The sequence below is a fragment of the Haplochromis burtoni genome, unplaced genomic scaffold (assembly GCF_018398535.1).
Source record: "Haplochromis burtoni strain Fernald_Lab_line unplaced genomic scaffold, NCSU_Asbu1 Contig_425, whole genome shotgun sequence".
Classification (NCBI taxonomy): Eukaryota; Metazoa; Chordata; class Actinopteri; order Cichliformes; family Cichlidae; genus Haplochromis; species Haplochromis burtoni.
The window spans coordinates 349352-370102 of record NW_024582786.1 but is presented as its reverse complement, the minus strand read 5'-3'; the positions used below and the strand labels follow the sequence as shown (position 1 = coordinate 370102).

The window sequence follows — 20751 nt, the reverse complement described above, 5'->3', positions numbered from 1 at the left end:
TTACATTTTTACAAAGAGAAAAATTAATATAAGAGTCCAGGCTGTAATATGAACTAAAGTAAAAGGGTGTGACTTATTTCCGAGAAAAAAGCTAAATTCTGTGATGTATCTTGAATTTTTTTGTTGCTTTTCTACAAATGTTATAGTTTTAAATTTAACTGTAGCTGCGGCTCTTTCTGGCCTACATCCCTCCTGTTAATTCAGTTGAAATTTGTAGTTGTTTTGATTTGTAAAATTCAGAGCGGCAAACCTAAGTAGCGGTTGGCTCTAACTCCATCTCCCAGGTGTCATTGCGTGCGGTCTGTTTCTAGGTGTCTAGCAACAGCTATAAGCCCAGACAGCCGGCGGCAACGGGAGCGGTGTTTCTTGGTGTGTCTTTGGTGTGATTGTTCGTTGCCGGTTGTTCATAAGTAATAGTGGTTTAGCTGAAAAAACGGTGAAACAACAACCCTGACCCCTGCACAGAGATATGAGCGGCAGCGGGCGGCCCAGGACCAGCTCGTTTGCTGAGCCGCCAGGTGTTCCAGGAGCCGCTGCTGCGTCCGCCGGATCAGCCGCTGCCGTGGGGAGCAGCACAGGAAAGACCGGGGTCTCGCAGGCCTCCGGTAGCAGCTCGTCAGGATGCTCCAACCTTAAGCTTGCCAGTAAGTTGTAATTATCTACTAACTCCTTATCAGAATGTGCTGAATCAATATGTCATATTACAAGTTACAAACTAAAAACTACACACCGTCGTTATGTGTCACAGCGCAGAGGAAAGTCGTTATTTCTCCGCGAACTGGCTAGCAAGGTTACTAGCCTGCTAACGTTAGCCCACTTGTTTTGTACATTACTAGTTCCCTGTCCGGCCGATGGCTCTTTTCACCCCGTCTGGTGTCAAGACTGTTTCACATGCCATCATTTTAATCGAGCAAAACTAAAGCACATTAAAGATTTGAAGTAACTAACTAATATGTGTTTAAAAGCTGCAAGTGGGTTGGATTTTTTATTGTGGTCATTGTGGCTGCTGAGCTGTTAAATCAGCTCCGTTGTTCTTTGTGACCAAGCTAGACTGTAATACCCCAAGTTGAGTGCTCCATTGAAGGGTCTTTTGTAGGTGTAGCTGAGAGTGCCATTAGCTAACAGTCTGAATCCACTGGTGGAGGGTCAGGGCGGAAAAGTTGCATATTCACCAAGGTCACCTGCGGGGTAGTGTTAAAAAAAGAAGCTTAGCAGCAGGTGGCCGACGCCTGGAGGATGCAAGTGATCCACGTCCAACAGCAGAGCCCAAGGAGTGGGTTTCCTCAGTCTGAGGAGAAATAATAGTATGCCCTTTTATCACTGTAGTAGCGGGTGTAAGCAGAGATCTGTGTGTGTGTGTTAATCCAAACCTTATCATCCATTTGCAGCCACTGCCGCGTCTCTTGATATTAGAGCCCAAAAGGGAGGTCATCTCCAGTTCAAAGCCATGTGACCCCTAGTTTCTCTGCAGCAGAACAACACAGACTGATGTCCTATCAAATGTTGCCTTTGGCAATTTAAAGATACTCTTTTTAATGGTTGATCAGGTGTTTTTTGTCATGTTTGAGCAACCTGCAAGCTATACCTGGAGGCAGAATTTCTGTCAGTAGGATTTTCCTGAATATATCACCAGGACTGTGATATTTATTTATTTATTTATTTATTTATTTATTTTTAAACAAGTTCTTTTTGTAAGTTGGGTAAAAATACTTTAATCCATTTTTGTTCATCAGAAATAATAATAAAAAATTAAAAAAAACACCTAAACCTCTGATATGCTTAATTGTATAGCCAGCCTCACTCCCAGCAGACAACAGTGAACCCGGAGCAAGACACGTGAGGGAATGAAGTGATTTGGGGGATTAAAATTAAACTTGGACATGGAGCTTAGTCAATGCAAAGTTGAATTGTAGTGCTTCACAGATGACTGACAAGCCTATAAAAAAATAATAAAACAAATGAAATAAAAAGTAGAGAGTAAATTATAAAACCAAACAGAATAAAATACAATAACTTATTTTATTTATTTTAAACCATACATGCCTTTTCAAAAGGAGAAGGGAACACAGGAAGGTAACGCCCGATAAATATTTGAAAGGGATTTAACATTAATTACATTTTGAAAACTAGATACAGCAAAGCCAATTTAAAAAGTGGTAAGCTATGTCTATAAATCATACTTAATCACAAGCCAGGCTGAAGAGGCCGGTTTTAGATTTTCTATTTCAGTGATTGTTCCTGTGATTTGAAGCATAAAAAGTAAAAAGCTGCCCCACCTGGTATAATGGCGTATACTCTGAGAGCATATAAGACACATTAGGGCTTTTTTCTGGCTAAAAATGGACCTTTGGGGCAGTGATGACTGCAAATATAATCACAATTTCTTCCAGTATATGTAAGGCACAGAATCTGTGTTGCCTTACTAAAGTCTACATTAAACATTAAACACCACTAACAAGAATTAAAAAAAAAAAAAACCCAACAACTTTGAAATCATAATCCTGCTGATCTTTCTTTAGGTAGAAAGCCAACACTTTTTTTGTTTTTTGCTGGAAAACTCCTGGATTTGTGCAGCAAAGGACCGTGTAGGGCCTTAATGCGTACCATCCATCTTGTCCAGATAAGCACACAGGCTGCTGTTTTTTCAAAGACTAGATAGCTGAGCATTTTTCAAGCCTGCTTTAAAAGCTTGGTCACTTGGAGAGATAAAGAAATGGTTTCACTTTTGTGGCATTTTTAAGGAGATAAATGGCAGATCTGGAGATAAATCTCACATGAGAAAAGTTCAGCTCTGAGGCTCCGTCCACACTAATGCGTTTTGAAAACACATCGTTTTCTCTCCATTTTGGCCTCCCATCCACATCGGATGGCGCTTTCCCCAAGGAAAAACGCAGCGTTTTGAAAACGCTCTGGAAAACGAATACATTTGAAGACGGTGCGTTTGCGTCGCAGTGTGGACAGTGAAAACGCAGACTTTCGAAAACGATGACGCCTTTTATTCATGTGATGCACTCATGTGACTAATTAAACAAAGATAGCGGAGGGCATTATACAGCAGTTGTTTTATTTGCTCTCAATTTTGACACCCTTTGACACCTCATTGTTAGTCCATTTGAAAAACTCGGTGCTTTTCCTCGACATTTTGCCGCGACATTTCAACGAGCCGGAAAGTAAATAAACGGCTGACAGAAATGAGGCAGGCCGAATCTTCTTGCGCTTCACACATGCACGGTACTGGAACGTAGGCGTTTTCTGCCGTTTCAATGTGGACGCACAACTCTGTGAAAATGACTGAAAATGCTAGTGTGGACTCCGAGGGTTTTTCAGACGAAAACGCGGTTTTCAAATCTATCCGGGCTAGTGTGCATGTAGCCTGAGTCAAAGTCCACACCTAAATCTCTAACGCGTTGGCTTGTTTTTCAATGGATCTGTCTGTATAAAGACTGGAAGACATGTAATGTTGAGGCATTTCCTTGATGTTATAAAATACCAGTATTGGTCTAATTTCAGTCCTTTGCTCTGAATATGGTACTTGTTGTTGGTAACTCTTAAAGATGACATTTTTACTTCACTGTGTATTAAACAATGAAGAAAAATGCACCTCCTTATAGCTTACATAGATTAAATAACAGGTTGCTTACCCGCCTGGTCACCTGCCAAAATAGTTTTAATTGGTGTGGAGATGTCCTGAAAACCTTAGTTTTCTGCATTAAGGCCCTGTGTGAATGTACCTCCTGAGCTGACAAGCCCTGACATGTCTTTGAAGTGAAGGAGGAGGACTAAAGACATGCTGTGTACAGTAATCCTCTATGATTACATTTTTGCTGAAATACGCTGTTATTAATACTTATATAATCACTAAAATATTTCTCTCTTGGAAATTAGAGTACCAGCATCAGAATTGATGCTAATATTATGGGATGCTTGACAGTGAATTGAATTTTTTTGTGTGTGTATGTGTATTGTAGAGTTTTTCTATTCAAAAGAGGAAACAGGTCCTGCTTCCATGAAGCAGAACATTTCTTCACATCGTTGTATAATTACCTTGTCGGCTGCTGTCACCGCTGCATCCAGGAAGATGTTCTCTTCTCCTGTTTTGTTTTGTTTTTTTTGTTTTTTTGTTATGGTCTGTGAGCAGCACCAGGATTTATCTCAGGTCTGCTTCATGCATAAAGTGTAATTCCTTTGCAGTGTTTGAAGTTTTATAATGCAAAATACAGTTCTAAAATACAGGATCTAACTTCTAGTTTCGTGCTCATGGAAATCCGATGTCAATGCTGGATGAATGATATGAGGACTTGACTTTTGCAATGCAATATATAAAATTCAGAGCATCATACCTGTACAGTGGAGGTTGAACATATAGGACACAAGTCAGGGACAAGAGACCGTTCGCCTTCCAAGTAAAAGTTGTGATGTTTGAAATGTGTTTATTCATCGGTAAAACTGAGAAAGAGTTATCTATTTTCATTTATGCTTACTGCTTATTCTTAGCAAGCAAGTTGGGGGAAAAATGCAATTAAATTAAATCCTGGATGTTTGTCCTTCACACGAATGATGCCACACCTGTAACTGTGAAGCTTTTGTGTAGGTTAACAATATCAGTATTTCAGGCTGTCTTTTAACTGTAGCAGGTGTTTCCTGGCTTAGAATAGGCCTTGCTGTTGAATAAGTCTGTTAACTTATTCAACAGCATTCATGCGTGTTTCTACCCTTTGAAGCATTGTTAAATACTAATGTTGTTAATAAACGAGTGCATAATTCCCAGTAACACAAATTTAAAACATTTTTTTTTTTAAAAATCTGATCCACACAAATATTTATTTTGTTAGGATTAGGTCACTCTAGCTGTGACCTGGACAAGCTTTAGAAAACGGACAGCTCAGTGTCAGACTGTCAGTTTGATAAAGTAGGAAATGTGTGTTGAGTCACTATCTCTTCTGTGAAACACTGCAGAGGCGTTTCTGATACAATCATGTGATCACCTCAGGCTTGAGGGTATCACAAGGTTGGTAACAGCTACATTGATTTTATGTAAAGTTGATGTAAATCAGCTTACAGTTTACTCACAGATGTAACCTCAGTGTACCGGGAAGTGGACATGTTTGTTTTTTGGTTTGTTTGTTTTTTTATGGACATGTTAAACATAACATGAGTGCTATACTCTAAAACAATAGAAGCCTCTTTCTTCCACCAACAGTTCTCCCCACAGAGCAGATGCCCTGGTTAGATTTTTTGGAAGATGCTGCTGCATTAAACTGCATATTAATAAGGTAAACTTAATTCTCTTGAACTACTTTGCTTTAAAGTGTGGAGTTCATCTAAGTGCAGTTTGTTTCTTGTGTGTAAAGATATTAACACAGAAACCTGCTGCTTAAGTGTGGCAATTCAGACTTCTTCTTGCATAGTGTAACCCTCAGCTGACTAAATTATTTGGCTTATAAATTACCATGTACGCTTATTTATGGTGCCCATTTTATTCTGTATGGGACTTCAATGTATTTACATTTTGTTTTCAAAGTTTAAAAGGTGTGAAATTATCTTCCATTCAATTAAACTGTGTCCACACCAGAAGTGATTTGCTGCACTGTAGTGACCAGAGATCACAGAATGTACATATTTGGCAACGCAAAAGTGGGCGGGACCTGAGATAAACTTTTCTCAACTTGCAGCAAATGACTGAAGGGGCTACCAGTGAAAGTGTCAAATGTCATATTTGTCATAAGACCTAGTGGTAAATAAGGTAGAGGCTTACTAGACAAGATGGACCTTGTGATTTCCACAAGTGATCATCATCAGTTTCAAAGCGATGCACAGTGAGTGAATGGTTTTCTGTGTGCATATGAATCCTTGTTTACTCAAGTTCTGTTTCAACTGTGGTGTAAAAATTTTCAAAAAGGAACGAGGGGCAAGCTTATTGATGGCATTTAAAAGCAGCTGGAGATGAATGGTTCACGTTGGGTTTTCAGACAGACAGGAAAAAAAGGAGAGAACTGAATAGAAGCTTAACACTCGGTGGTTAATGCTGGCAATATGTTTTGATTCCAGCTTACTTTTCCACTGGCTGCAAATATTTGTAGGTTTCTAGCACAACTCTATTTCCGCAAGTAACATGAGGGGAAACTTGTTGTGATGCACCATTACCAACTACATTACTAAATCTATTTGCGTCAGTAATACTAGAAAAGGAACACTTAAGGTGGGTACAGTGTGCCTTTATTATTTTAACACCAGCCTTTTATCCTCTGTTGTGCTTCTGTTTCAGAGCAAGTCTAAACAAACACATGGTTTTTAGATGTGTCGTATTTAAAATATTTGCAGAGAAACATTCAAAGTCAAGAGTTCTGCAGCAGTAAATCTTGTTCTAGGTCTATTATCATATATAACGATTATGGGTGGGAAATTACAATAAAATCAGAGTGTTTATTGTCGGGACTTGCATGCAAGTGTTCATTTTCCTTGCCACAACAATGAGCCACTTGCAGTAAAATACAACGTATAAATAACCAAATTCCTGTTAAGAAACATTTTTTGATTAGAAATATCCCAGTGGGAGATAAATGTTCAGCTGAGGTCATTATTAATTTGACTTGGAGGTTAGGAGGAGTAGATGCAACACGCATTTTTTGATCTGGCTACAATGTATCAGCCTTTTTTTTTTTAAAAAAAACAAAACTGGAGCTGAATTGGTGTTGGTGTGACAGAGTTTGAATAATGGCATGCATGCAGGGATTATTTCCTCCTGGAGACGCGTGTTTCCCGTCTGTGAATGTCAGGTGAAAGACAGGAAGCCAAGCGGTGACATACAATGCAGCGCTGGTATGAAAACACTGAACCGTGAAGCGGTGATAAATCAGGAACTCTGATGAAGACGGAGAAAAGGCTTCATCTTTATCGTGATAGATTAACAGCCTCGAGCAAGTTACAAGCCCGTGGAAATTATTTTTCATGCTATAAAAAATAAACAGCAGCAGAAGGGGGGGAGGGGGAAGAAGCAGCATCTAAGACAGTTGCCCTACGTATAACCTGGACAAGTGAGTGTGTTCATCAGGGTTCAGAGCTTGAACCCAGTCAATGAGGTAGGGAACCCACTGACACGGTCATGCTGCAGGCCTCACGGTTTCAGCTGTAACAGATACCGCCATCGTGTCATTTGGATAACCAGGACAGTTTGCTGTGTGGACACAGACATGCAGGAACACTAGGGTATGCAGTTCTGTGTGAACGAGAACAATATCAATAAGTGCATTGTCTTGTTTGGTAAACAGAGCATTAAGTGTGTGGACATAGAGTGGTAGTGACACAGAACCATCATAGCTACATGACAGTGTTGCCCCATTATTTAGACTGCACAGATAACACAGGAAAATTAAATTTAAAGTTAAAGCAGGGTTGTCATATTAAGTTTAACCAATGGCCACACAGAGAAATGGGAATCGGATCAAGGTTCAGACATAGATTAAGCCTAATCGCAGACCGTCAACACAGGTTTTCATTGAGTTTTTCGTTTAGACTGGGCCTAGGCCTAATCCATGTCTGGGAAACCTGCTGATGCAGTTTATTCGAGGTTTTTCCAGGCTCAAATGAGTCTTTAAGGGTATTGCATAAAGGCATGATTGATCCACATATACTCAAAACTAAGACCCGTCAATTTGCCAAACAAAAATGACATTTTTAATCTTGAGTTTAGTAAACCCCACTGAAAACACAGTAATGGTGATTTTCATTTGGTGGAAACTCAAAACTACTTTGGTCTGTACTGGAAATTTCAGAACTAGTTGACAGGAACAACAGATGATTCCCAAATTTTCATATACAAGACAGTGACTTTTCTGCACGAGGCATATCTTCCTATGAGAATTAGTACTTCTAAACTATGATTCTACTTGGACTGTTGAGGAAACGTTTTGTGTGTTTGTATCCGCCCCCCCTTTTTTTTTTTTTACTTTTATCTGTTTGTTTGTTTGTGGTGGTGTTGATGATGATTGATTGAAGTGTACATGCTAATTTATCAGGGCAAACATTTTGACACTTAGAAACCTTGTTGGTGAAAAATAGATGTGAAAGGAAATTGGGCCGATGTTGGAGATGCTTTACACTTTTCTCAACTCCAAGGCATGCCTTATCTGATAGAGAACAACCCATGCATTTAATTTCTTTTTGCAGTATTCTGATATTTCTTTCTTTGTAAGAGACTGGGGCTCATCGGAAGAATGTCACCGTCCTTCGGTCTGTGATTCAGTTTTTGCTTTCACACCTCGACCAGCTTTGACCTGAGAGAGAGTCATGGTTTCAGCCACGTATGCAGGATTTCTGTTCTCAGGATTATTTTTACATGCAAAAAATAGCCTCTTTTCCACCAGCACCTACTCAACGTGACTCTACTGAGTTTCGATTGTTTTCCATTATAATTGATTACTGCCTCAATGTGGGTGGTGGTATTATAGCAAGGTCCTGTGACATTTTTATGCAAAACAAACACAAAAATGGAGGGCACTTGTGTGTAGCCATTTTCATCATTTCCAGGTTTCCACAAATGACTGGTTTTATTCCTGAAAGTTGCCCTCATGACTCATTGACTGACGTCACTCCCTGGCCAATCAGTGGCGTGCAGTCTGTTGATGGCACATTTTCGGCTCGACTCGGCTCACTTGGAAATCTGTTTGATAAAAAAGTACCTGGTACCAGGTTGTACTACCACCTAATGGAAAAACCTAAAAACAGTCGAGTGAAGTAGGTGCTAGTGGAAAAAAAACTGGCTTTAGTGAGCGAACATCTAGCTGACAGGAAATGAGGTGATGGGAAAAACATGAAATCATGTGTGCAAACCAAAGTCACCACCTTAATGATTGAACCATTCGGGTAGGTTAGATGTCTGGGTAATTGAACCTCAATCTGAGGCTCACGTGTGAAAATGTTAATGGCAGAAAAGTATATTTCCTCCATTTCAGTTAAACAATAATTGAGTGAAATGCTACAGTCTTCCCATTATACTGGAGGCTAATATATGGCTGATGATGCTACAAAAATAATCCTTTTATGTTAGGCTGTTATGACTTAAAAATTTTTTATGAAGACAAAGAAAGTGGCTGGCCTATTTTTGGGTCCATTCCCACTTTAATTAGTCACAGCGTCTTGAATATGAACTCTGTCTTTCGCTCCTTCTTCCTTGGAGGGTTTTGTAAAGTTGACAATCATTCACAGGCTGTCATTAACCTAAATAATCACCCGGCCAGTGGAGAGACAGCCCAGATGTAAAGGCTGTTGGCAGTCAGTTGAATGTCAGGAGTGCTGTTTAGTTTGTATCCTAAAGCTGTTTCATTTCTTTAAGTCTCATAGAAACGAGCCAGAGGGACGACAGGACATTTAAAACCTCCTTATTACTGTTCTGTGGTCTGCAGCACAGTTAACCTCACTATAGCTACAATTTTTAACATGCCTCTTCCTGCTTGTTTCCTAGGAGACAGCGGGAAGGTGACAACAGTCGTGGCCACACCGGGTCAGGGACCGGACCGCCCGCAGGAAGTCTCCTACACTGACATCAAGGTGAGAAAGAAAGAAAAACTGAAGCTCTATGAAATTACAACTTTCTTTTTCCAAGTCTTCTCCTCATTTTTGTTTTGTCTGTTGAGGATGGTTTTACTTAGTTGCTGCATATTAAACGCACAGTTGTGAACAGCACATGTAAAGCCCCAAGTCTATGTAGCAAGTAGAGACCAAACACACTTGTGCAGAACCAAATGCTTATACGTCTTCTTTGGTTTCTTTTTGATTTTTAAAAATCAGAACAACACAATTTCAGTTTTCTTGAAACTAAAAGAAAATGTATCAAAATCAAACCACTTTTAAGGACTTCTGATTGGTTCTTAGTAGGGCTGCCACGATTACGTCGACTATCAAAATCGTCAACGACTGAATTTAATAGTCGACGCGTCGTTTGAAGCTTTGTAAGATCACAAAAGACGCAGGAATAAGTAGTAGGATTTAAGAGTGTAATAACGGACTGAAACAGAAGATGGCAGCACTGCATGTACAAGGATGCCAGCTGCCGTTAAACCCCGAGAAGAAGAAGAGCTGTGTCCCAGAATTCATAGCGCAGCCCAGCTCAGTTTCCAACAATGGCGGCAGCTAGTTAGTTTTAATATTACTCTTATTATTCTTTCTGGGTCACAAAATAAACGTTTAACATATTTTCAGGCGAGAATGTAGCTGTGTAAACCTCAAATATCTGCTCAGTTTATCAAGACACCACATATTTTCAAAAGCGCTCCGACGTTTTCGGAGACGTCTGTTACCCACTAGCTCGATAGCTAGCCGGGGGCTAGGTCACTAGAGCCGTGAGAACACCGGACTCCCGGCAAATCGTTTTCAAACCCACCGCCGTCTTTCGCTACTCAGGTTAAACATGATATATAAGTCACTTAGATAACTTAAAAATGTTATTGTTTGGCTTTTTTAGTATTTTATTTGTTCCTGAGTAAATCGGTTTGGCTGAGATTAAAGTTATAGTTTTTACACAGCTGAATAAACGTCAAGCAGACAGCTGATTATCAGAAGTGTGAGATGCTGGAGAATATACTCCGGTGTCCTGTTATATTTTAGATAGCAAGGAGTTTATTAAACTTCACCGAAACAATCTGCAAATTTCATTAAAATTTAATAAACTATCATCTTGTCTTTATTTTTAGTTAGCACCTTAAACACTTAAAGCTGTAAGCTAATGATAGTTATATAAGAGCAGATGCTGCTGGTGCAATAAGCTGTACGTTTTACGTCCAGTGGATGATGATCTGATTAGTCGACTAATCGCAAAAATAATCAGTGACTAGTCGACTATCAAAATAATCATTTGTGGCAGCCCTAGTTCTTAGTAGCATCCAGGTTTTTCCCCGCTTTTCTCCAAGAGCAAAATGAATGTATAGTTTATGTAGTTTGTAACAATGAGAAACTGAAGTTGAATCAAACAGTTGGCGACTACAGTGCGCTTGTCCTCCATTTGTCCATTGTTGGTGACGCCACCAAAACATCCAGTCTGTAGGAGAGTTTCAGCTGATGGGTCATCATGATACAGCATCAAGCAGATTTTTCACTGAAGCTGAAATATTTTCAGCCCACACAGACGCATTATTGCCACTTTTCTTATTGTCTAACAGAAATTTTTGGCAAACCAAATCGTGCATAAACTTTGTATGTAATCTCAGCAAAAACTGCCCTCGTTTGGTATGACAAGGGCGTTAAAGACGTTAAATGGGATCTGTCGTTCTTATTTCCAACTTTATATTTTTATTGGATTCTCGTGATTAGTTTTTGATGAGTTAGTTTTCATGAGTTTTTAAACATCACAGGTTTTAGTCCTTGAGGGCCAGTGTCCTGAAACTTTTAAACGTGTCCAGCTGCAACACAACGGAATAAAATGAGTAGGTCATTAGCAAGACTATAGAACTGCATGCTGAGGTGGCAACCCCTAACCTAACTCAAGTAAATTAAAATACATGTGTTTGGAAAAATGTACTCCTAAAAGTACTTTAATTGCACCATGTTCATTCACTCATGAGCTACTGTAACATCACCACCTCAGCATGAAGTTTCAGAACACCGGCCCTCAAGGACTGGAGTTTGACACCCATCCTATAGAGCTACCAGTGGAACAATCTGAATCCTGAGCTTTTGGCTCACAGGGATAACTCAAACGTTATTTGAAACTTTAATCACTGCATGTGGAATTAATAAGGGTATTGATCAATGCTGATATTTCCATAATTATTCTGCCAAGCCATAAAAATGCATGATTTTAAAGGCGCACATTCTTTTGCTTGTGTCTTTGGAAAAAATGACATAACTGTGTCAACTGTAGCCTGAAACTACATAAAGAAGAGTGTTGCACTGAGCCAGGCTGTTATCACTTTTAAGATTACTTAATGGCTCTGTAGGTGTGTGTAAATTCAGATTTATCACACTTTTATCACAAAGCCAATAAAATCGTCGTTTAGGCTTATCAGAAATACTTAACTTGTCTGATGCCTGCAGCAGTGGAACGTTATCATTATGTTTGTATAATTTGGCAAGAGTCTTAAGCAGAAACAAAATCTGACTGTGCTTAATCGCCATTTTTAATACCTGTAATTTTAATACCAAAGGATTTAAATGGGGAAAATTGCCAAAGAATTTTGATTTATTCATGTACTGTTTCTGTGCTCATGTCTGACTATCCATCTATCTTTTGTGAAACAGTCACAAGATTTAATCTATTAAAACATTTTCTTGATCATTAATTTCCCCTCTTATTTATTTTTATAAACAAATTTTCTACATATGTCCACATAGTTATCATTTCACAGAAGTCCCGCATGAGACCCTTAACACTTCACATGGGTAACTTCTGTTAGATTACTAATGGAATTTGGTTGGACACCATAAATCGTTAGGTTTAGGCATGAGAAACTACTTCATTAGTTTTATAAGAATAGGCTGAGTTAGGATTAACAAAAAAGGAAGATTGTTTGGATTTAAATACACAAGTTGCCATTTTATAATTTAAATTTTGTGGTTGTTAGAGTGACAGATCTCCACTGAAGAGTCATCATATGCGCTGTAGGCTTGAAAAAGACTTTCAGAAAAAATCAGACTATCAGTCAAAGATGGATAGAGCCAATTTATTACTGTTAAAAGAATGGAAACACCAGCAGCTGCAGCTTTCAGGAAATTAAATAAACGTTTGTGGTTGATCACCTGATGGGCTGTCCTTCAGTCTGCCTCTCCTGTTCTGTTAAAACCTTGCAGGTCATTGGCAATGGGTCGTTTGGTGTGGTGTACCAAGCTCGCCTCATCGACACACAGGAGATGGTGGCCATCAAAAAGGTTCTGCAGGATAAGAGGTTCAAGGTAGGCGTGTAATTTAGTTTCTGTAATAATCTTATCAATGGCACCCCCCTCACCCTCCTTGTTAATAGTTTTCGTGATCACTTTGTTTACTTGGTTTCCCTCATTGACTCATGTGTCTGTTTGTACAGAATCGGGAACTACAGATCATGAGGAAGTTGGACCACTGCAACATTGTCCGATTACGTTATTTCTTCTACTCTAGTGGCGAGAAGGTAAAAAAACAAACCCAAAAGGGTCATTGTACAGACTACTCTAAAGAGAGCTGAAAGAAGAGATGGTGAAACAAAACTAACATAAGTTAAGCTATGGTTTATTTATTTTATGTCTATTTTTTTTTTAAACCAGTAGTTTCAGTATGTCGAAACTATAAATAAAAGGAAATGGTGCATGTCCATAAAACATATACAGATGCTCAGATATAGCATTAAAAAATAACCCAACCCTAAAAAGGGGAAGCAATTAGTTTCTTTTACTGATAAATATAGAATCTGATTTAATGTTGCAGAAGTAACTTACTGGAAATGTTTTGTATCAGCGTGCGAGGTTATGCCGGGCTTGTCTGTCTGTTTGCTTAGCTGTCTTAAACCATAAATGCTTTAACTACAGTTACCTTTGTGTCAATCCCTCCATCCTTTGCAGAAGGATGAAGTGTACCTCAACCTCGTGCTGGACTTTGTCCCCGAGACGGTCTACAGGGTTGCCAGGCATTTTAACAAGGCCAAGAGCATTATTCCTATCATATATGTGAAGGTAATTCTGCCCCTAATTTCCTTCCAAAACATTTCCATGTTGTCCAAGTCACAGTATTTTTCTGTTGAAGTTTTTATTCTCCAAAAACTTAAAACATTGTAAAGTTCAGAATTTCCTTCTTGTTTTCAAGAATCTCCTCAGGTCTCCAGTACAAATACCAAGCTTTATGCTATTTATGCCTCTTAATAAATTATTTCTATGTTGTCTGATTTTTGTATTTTGTGTTGACCTCCAACAGGTGTACATGTACCAGTTGTTTCGCAGTCTGGCTTATATCCATTCCCAAGGTGTGTGTCACAGAGACATCAAGCCCCAAAACCTGCTCGTCGACCCAGAAACTGCCGTCCTAAAGCTGTGTGACTTTGGCAGGTGAGCTAAACCAAAAAAATTTCCACACAAATCAGAACTTAATTTAACAGTAGTAGCAGGATTACGTTTATCTGCCTTTTAAGTATATATATTTTTTCTGAAATCTAATATGGGAAGAATAACAGCATTTCTAATGCTTAACACTTAGATTCTGTTCTGTGAATCAAGTTCAACATGCATAGGACTGCAAACAGTCTGAACAGGGTAATGAAGGTGGTTGTCACCTCACTTCAACTCATCTAATCTAGCTATGAGCACATTCATGTGAAAGACTTGGAGTTTGCTGCATGTGATTAATTGGAAACGAGGACACGTCAAGGACTATTAGAGCATTATACTTCACAAAGGAAAAGCAAAGAGTAATGTTGTAAAAATACAAAGAAGTTAACCATAAAACAAGGCAAGGCAAGGCAAGTTTATTTGTATAGCACAATTCAACAACAAGGTGATTCAAAGTGCTTTAGAGACATTAGAAACAAGAACAAATAAAAAGCATGATTTAAAATTGATTAAAACAAGCAAATAAACTAACTAACTAATTAACAAGCAGAAAGTAACACAGCTGCTGTAAACGTGTGCTGAGAAAAGCCCTGTACAGAGTGTGAATTATTAAACAGTGATGTATGGTTGCATGTGTCTTATATTGGATCCAGAAATGACAGCTGGCAAAAACTCAAGTTTAGCGTCAGGAACACGGCTCTGTTTTTATTTTTGGTAGTATTTTAATTTTTTATTCAAATGCTTATTTTTCTGTTTCACAAGCACACACGTCTCTCCCAATAGCCTTTCTCCTGCACTCAAGCTGCATTACTGATCTCCTCTTCAGTATCTGCAGATGATGATCAGGCATTTGATTGAAGATCAGACTTTAATTACAATGTTTAATTAGTTAAATTGAGACGTTGTTAAATGAAAGGACTCATATGGTGTGTAATAAAGTGTTAATCTTGCTCTGCCCAGTTGTGTTAATCTGTCTGATAGAAATAAACTATAATTCAAAACAGCAAATGGCCTGATTGCAAATTTTATAAAAGTCATCAAGTACTCTTTTAAGATTATATTGCTTTATGAATGTTTGTATATCATAAAAATTGTTTTCAAATTTTGCTTGCTGACAGAAGGGGAAGGTAAAGGAAAAAAGTTAGTCCTCAGAGTCTATATTTCTCTTTGATGCTCAGGGAAATATAAAAACTTCCGACCCTCTTACTATCTGCACACAGAGGCATCTTCCAGGAATAGTGTCACTATTTTCCAGACAACTGAGTGCTCAGTAGGGAGTCGTTTGGTATATATTGATCTCCTATCTTTCTTTTTTTCCTGCCGTCTTTGTTACCATTTAACGTGATTCTTGTGCTTCCTTCAGCGCAAAGCAGCTTATCCGGGGTGAACCAAATGTGTCGTATATCTGCTCACGGTACTACCGCGCCCCAGAGCTGATTTTTGGCGCCACAGACTACACAGCAAACATCGACATCTGGTCAGCTGGCTGCGTACTGGCAGAGCTGCTGCTCGGACAGCCCATATTCCCCGGCGACAGTGGAGTGGATCAGCTAGTGGAGATTATCAAAGTGAGTTGTTTGTTTGTTGTTTTGTTTTTTCATTTAAGTCTTTCTGCACCATTCATTTATACTATTAAAATGTAGTCTTGCAAACACTCTGTTTGAAGTAAATGTCTTATCCTCCTCTTCTGTTCTCAGGTGTTAGGAACACCAACAAGGGAACAAATTCGAGAGATGAATCCAAACTACACAGAATTCAAGTTCCCTCAGATCAAAGCGCATCCTTGGACCAAGGTAAATAACACCTGAGGACGAATAACAGCAGCACAGTCAGTTTTCTCCAGGTCTATGCTCTCTGGAAGCAGGTGCACTGTGAATAAGACCGATCTTTTGTCTGAAGTGAGAAATAAAAGTTATCACAGTTTCATCAAGTAAATGAAAAATGTTATGTTGGTAGTTTCTTGTTAATTGTATTGATGGCACTGACTTAGACGTCAAGTAACAGTCCCAAAAAATGAAGTATTGTTGTTCATAATGTTAAAAAGAAAATGGCAAAACCAGCAGTTACAGCTTTTATACTTTTTCAGACAAAATGAATCATTTCTGCAAAAGTACGTTTTAGGAAATGATTTAAAAGTAGATGCAGAATTTGCTAACCTCGGTTCTTTTGCAAAACAGTTCCTCAACTGCAGGGTGTCTAAATTTCCTTTAGTCTGACCTGAGGAACCTGGGCAGTGACTCAGTTTTTTAAGGGGAGTTGATGTGTAATATAGTCGGCGAGCCCATGAAAGGCTTTACATTTAAAAGTTTAAAGTCAGTTCTGTATCTTAACTGGTAGCTACTGTAGTGTAGCAGGGATAGGAGTCATTTGGTCTTTGGTGTCATTAAGTGTATTTTTCAATTGAAGTCTCGTTCAGTTTGGTGCCCAACGTCCTCTGTAAGCCTCCTTTATGGTTACTGCAATGGTATGCATGACATCATCACAGCCCTGGGAATATTTACATTGGTGTTTGTGGCACTCTGGACTTGCTAGTTTTCTCCAAAACAGTAGGTGTTGCAACCTTTTCACCAGCGCTGGTGCAGAAGAAGTCAAAACAGGAAATGAAGCAGTCACAGAGGTTTTCTCCAGCATGTCTCATATTTTCCAGCTGTTGCAGCTTCTCTCTGTGTGCATTGCTATATGTTGCTGTAGAGCTGTAACACTCGTAGACATGGCACCAGGTTAGAAAAACTCAGATACCAAAGCACGGGGCACCTACAGCTAGGACATCATTTTTGTTGATGTACCGACTGCTGCTTCCAGTGCAACCATAAAGTGCTGCCACTCAGAAGCAATCATTAGGCTCATCTTTATTGGTAGGTTTATTGAATTTTAAAGCCCTATAATTTATCTTTTCCCTTAAAAAAAGGACCTAAGGAGGAGGAGAGTAGAAAACCTCTGTTAGGTGCACCTGTTGATTAGAGTACAAAAGAGAAATCCTGTGGTTGTGAGGATGAGGCCACATGGACTTGAGGTGTTTTTAATGTTTGATTAACTGAGATATACAAAAAGTATATACTCAGCATGCAGCCAAGAGAAGAATCCCTTGTAAATTTACTACAAAGCAGCTGGCTCTACTTCAAAAGCTGCCTGCTGTTGCCTTTGTAGATGCAGAACTCCTGCATAGAAATGACTGTCTGTCATTTTGGGTTAGCTTCCAGAATGGAAGAAACCCTGCATTGCATGACACTGGTTAAACATACTGGCATATGGAGCTTGCCAGTATGTTTAACCAATGTCTTGCCAGTATCAAAACATGTTGCTTGATGTCGGAACTTTTGAAGAAAAGCTCTCGTATTTCCTCAGGTGTTTAAACCTCGCACCCCTCCAGAGGCCATTGCGCTTTGCTCTCGGCTGCTGGAGTACACGCCAGCCTCACGCCTCTCCCCACTAGAGGCCTGTGCACATGCCTTCTTCGACGAACTGCGCCAGCCAAACACGAGGCTGCCCAGTGGACGAGAACTGCCGATGCTCTTCAACTTTAGCACCACAGGTAGCAGAGTTAAAGTCTCGTTTCCTTCCCTTTTTTCTTTGCTAATTGTTCAGCTAAGTTGTTGCTGCTCTGCATGATGATTCTATGTCTGTAACACGACTTTAAAGTCAGTTTGTTCTGCGACTGCTGAGGTGTTCCGGTTAATTCAGTATGCCTCTTTTGTTCTGTTGAATGACACTGCGCTCTCCTTATGACTCAGCGCTAAATAAAAACTCTCCTTTTATTCTCTGCAGAGCTGTCGATCCAGCCTCAGCTGAACTCAATCCTCATTCCTCCTCACGCTCGCTCTCACACAGCTGCTTCTGCACACGGTGGGAAACTCTTATTGTAATTTTACTGACACTGTCAATAGCAGCTGAGAGGGAAAAAAACTGAAATATATTTTTATGTTTTACCTTTTTGATTTTATTTTTTAAAATCCAGACACTGAAGAATTAAAACTCTTAAAATTGTCTTTATATTTTTGAAAACCATCTTTATATCTCATGGAAACATTTTAATAAGCACACCTTATTTAAGTCCCATCCTTGATGTCCCCATCAACATCGTATATTTGTATAAATTTGAACACCTCTGTTATTTTTAGTTCATACAAATCCTTAAAATGCCTTGTAGGGAATTAAACTCATTCACCTGAAAAGTTTATGATGGCCATTTGGTAAAATTGAGCCAGGCTGCACAAAATTCTCTAAGTTTAAATGCCTTAAATTAGTTCTTCAAAAGTCTTTCAAAAAATATTATGCTGTTTGTACCTCTCAGCAGTAAAAATCTTATGGTTTTGTTGTCACCCTGCCGGGTGGGTGGGCGGTCAGCATGGACACCAAAGTTTGTAAATCCGATTACTCGAGAAGGAAGTCGCCTAGGACTTTCAAATTGAAACTTAAGCTACTGTTTTGTACAGATTTAAAATAGATGCAAAGTTGATTTTAAGGCCTTAAGAAGTTTCTGAAGATCTTAAGAGTCACCTTGTGTATTTAAAAAAACAAACAAACATAAATCTGACATAAATAGTTTGAAATAGAAAGTTTGGGGGAGCGGGTGTTTTTATTTTGTTTTTTCTCTCCTGACACAAGATGGCAGCACTATGCATAAAATTTCAGACTGATTATTTTCTATTACTCTGTCTGATGTTTACTGCTCTGTAAAGCTGTAAAGCTTCAATTTAAAGCTCACTGTACCTTTTGTCTCTTCTTCCTCTCCCCTTCAGATGGTACCGGTTCAGATTCATCTCAACACAGTTCAGTACCAGGATCTCTCAACAGCATCTGAAGCAGCTTCTCACCCATCTGCCTGCAAAGCATCACCCCGTTTTCTCAGACAAACACACACTCTGTGTCCACAGCTGTCCACCATGCTGCTTTGCTATCTTCTTCCATGGTCTGTTTCTGTACAGTAAATCCACTGAGCAAACCCTTCGTTGTTTAGGTGTCAGGGTCGAAACTACGGCAGGAGATTGTTACACACACACCGAATCGTCCCGCTGCTGCTCGGGTGGTTTTAGAAGGTTCAATAGTCGGGGCTGGTCCTCTGTATTATAAGCTTTTGTTAACCATTTTTTTCCTTTTTGTTTTCTTTGTTTTTATTTATTTGGCTAGGTAAAATCATTATATACCTGTTTTTCCCCCCTCACTTTTAAGATTATTTTTTTTATTCAGTGTTTTTAAATGAGTGCACGCTGCCTGAAGAAGACTAGAACACACAGGTCATCACAGTAGGACTTTAATTTAACTCAGGATGGGAGAACAGTTGCAGGGACATTATTTTAGTCCAGTCCTCTACCTAAGTTACAAATCAAACCTTCAGCTGTTGTTGTTTTAGCTGCAGATGGAAGAAAAAAACATGCCAGTGCCAGATAAATGTCAGTTTGCCTCATGTTGGAAATGAGCATCCTTACAGGTGTGTCTGCTAAAGGAACTAAACGCTTCTCTGTCTAAACTATATATACCCAACAAGGAAGGAGTCTTAATTTTTTTGTGGCTCGAGACCCTTTCTCAGTTTTTAACCATGTTTTTATTTTTAAAATTAGGTCCCACATTGTCGGCCACAGAGGCATATTTGTAGGAAAGGGCACTTAAGTGCAACTCGAAAAGAAGGCATCACTTTTCAGGAAATTGTTTTAGACCTATTAGGGTTGGGGGAAAAGAAATGGCCTCCTCAGAAATGTTTCTAGATGGCTGGACAGAAGCGTGGCTGCTCGTTCTCCTTCTTCACAGGTAATTTGGCTGCATTCGCCTGATCATGAAATGTCAGAAAAGGTTCAGACAGTACTTTTAGTCTTAGATCAGTGTTGTGAAAGAAGATTGCAAAAGTTCCCCATAATGTGCAAGTGGAGGTGGAGACTTTATATTAAAAAAAAGTCTTTTCTTTAAGCAAGAAGAAAAGGAAAACTTTCAACCTTCCCCAAAGACATGTTTGAATTTCAGCCTTCTCTGGAAACGGCTCTGTGTTCTGCTGTTTTAACTAAACCAAAAACGTAGTTGTTTCTTTACTATATTTCCATATTTGCTTCCTTTTTAAGATTCAATTCTGTGATATGAAGTCAGTGATATGAACATATAAATTGGTGTTACAGTCTGAAATTATTCAGACTTTTAATGGCTTAAAAACAAGAAGCAGAGAATTATCTGATTGGTCCCTCATCCAGTTTTTGTAGTTGTGTGGATATGAAAGCCTCGAAACTTCAGTTAAAACTTAGCAGAAAAATTGATTTAGATGCAAATCATGTCCAGATATCAGAAAGCTGTTTTTGTCTTTTTTTGGGGGGGGGTTTTGGGTTGTTGTTTTTTTTTTTTTTTAAATCCTCCTTGGTTTGGAAATGTGGCGCTTGAGTATTTGCCTCACTGTTGATTAAAGGCAGCAGAGAAACAAATGAAAGCTCCGGCGAATTCGTGTTTATTTATTAGGTTGTCTTTGGATGAGATTGGAGTTACTCTAAAGTCGTGGTGATGGTGCGAGGATAAATGGAGCTGGGCTATCAGCTGATCAGTGCTGACGTGAGAGGAAGCATATCTGTAGGCAAGCAGGGAAATCCCTTTAAGCTGTGTGCGTGCGTGCGTGCGTGCGCGTTGTACTCCTGTGTTCTTGAGGACCAACTCTGATTTAACCCCCGTGATGGTGAGGATGTTCTTCCTGTCCTCACTGTATTGTTTTGTTTTGTTTTTTCTTTAAGTAGTTGGAGCTGTGTGTGTGTCGTGTGTGTGTGTGTGTGTGTGTGTGTG

The 20751-nt window shown here is 39.2% G+C and overlaps 1 protein-coding gene across 1 annotated transcript; it reads left to right on the top strand.

The window, feature by feature from the left end:
• The first annotated feature begins 246 nt into the window (after nt 1-246).
• On the top strand, nt 247-20741 carry LOC102289874 (glycogen synthase kinase-3 beta). The gene is made up of 11 exons (XM_014341057.2): nt 247-644; nt 9461-9546; nt 12781-12882; nt 13011-13094; nt 13522-13632; nt 13871-14001; nt 15365-15569; nt 15699-15794; nt 17347-17533; nt 17767-17844; nt 18741-20741. Exons 1-11 carry the CDS (start codon nt 470-472, stop codon nt 18800-18802), a joined length of 1317 nt encoding a protein of 438 aa, XP_014196543.1. The 5' UTR covers nt 247-469; the 3' UTR covers nt 18803-20741.
• The last annotated feature ends 10 nt before the right edge of the window (nt 20742-20751 follow it).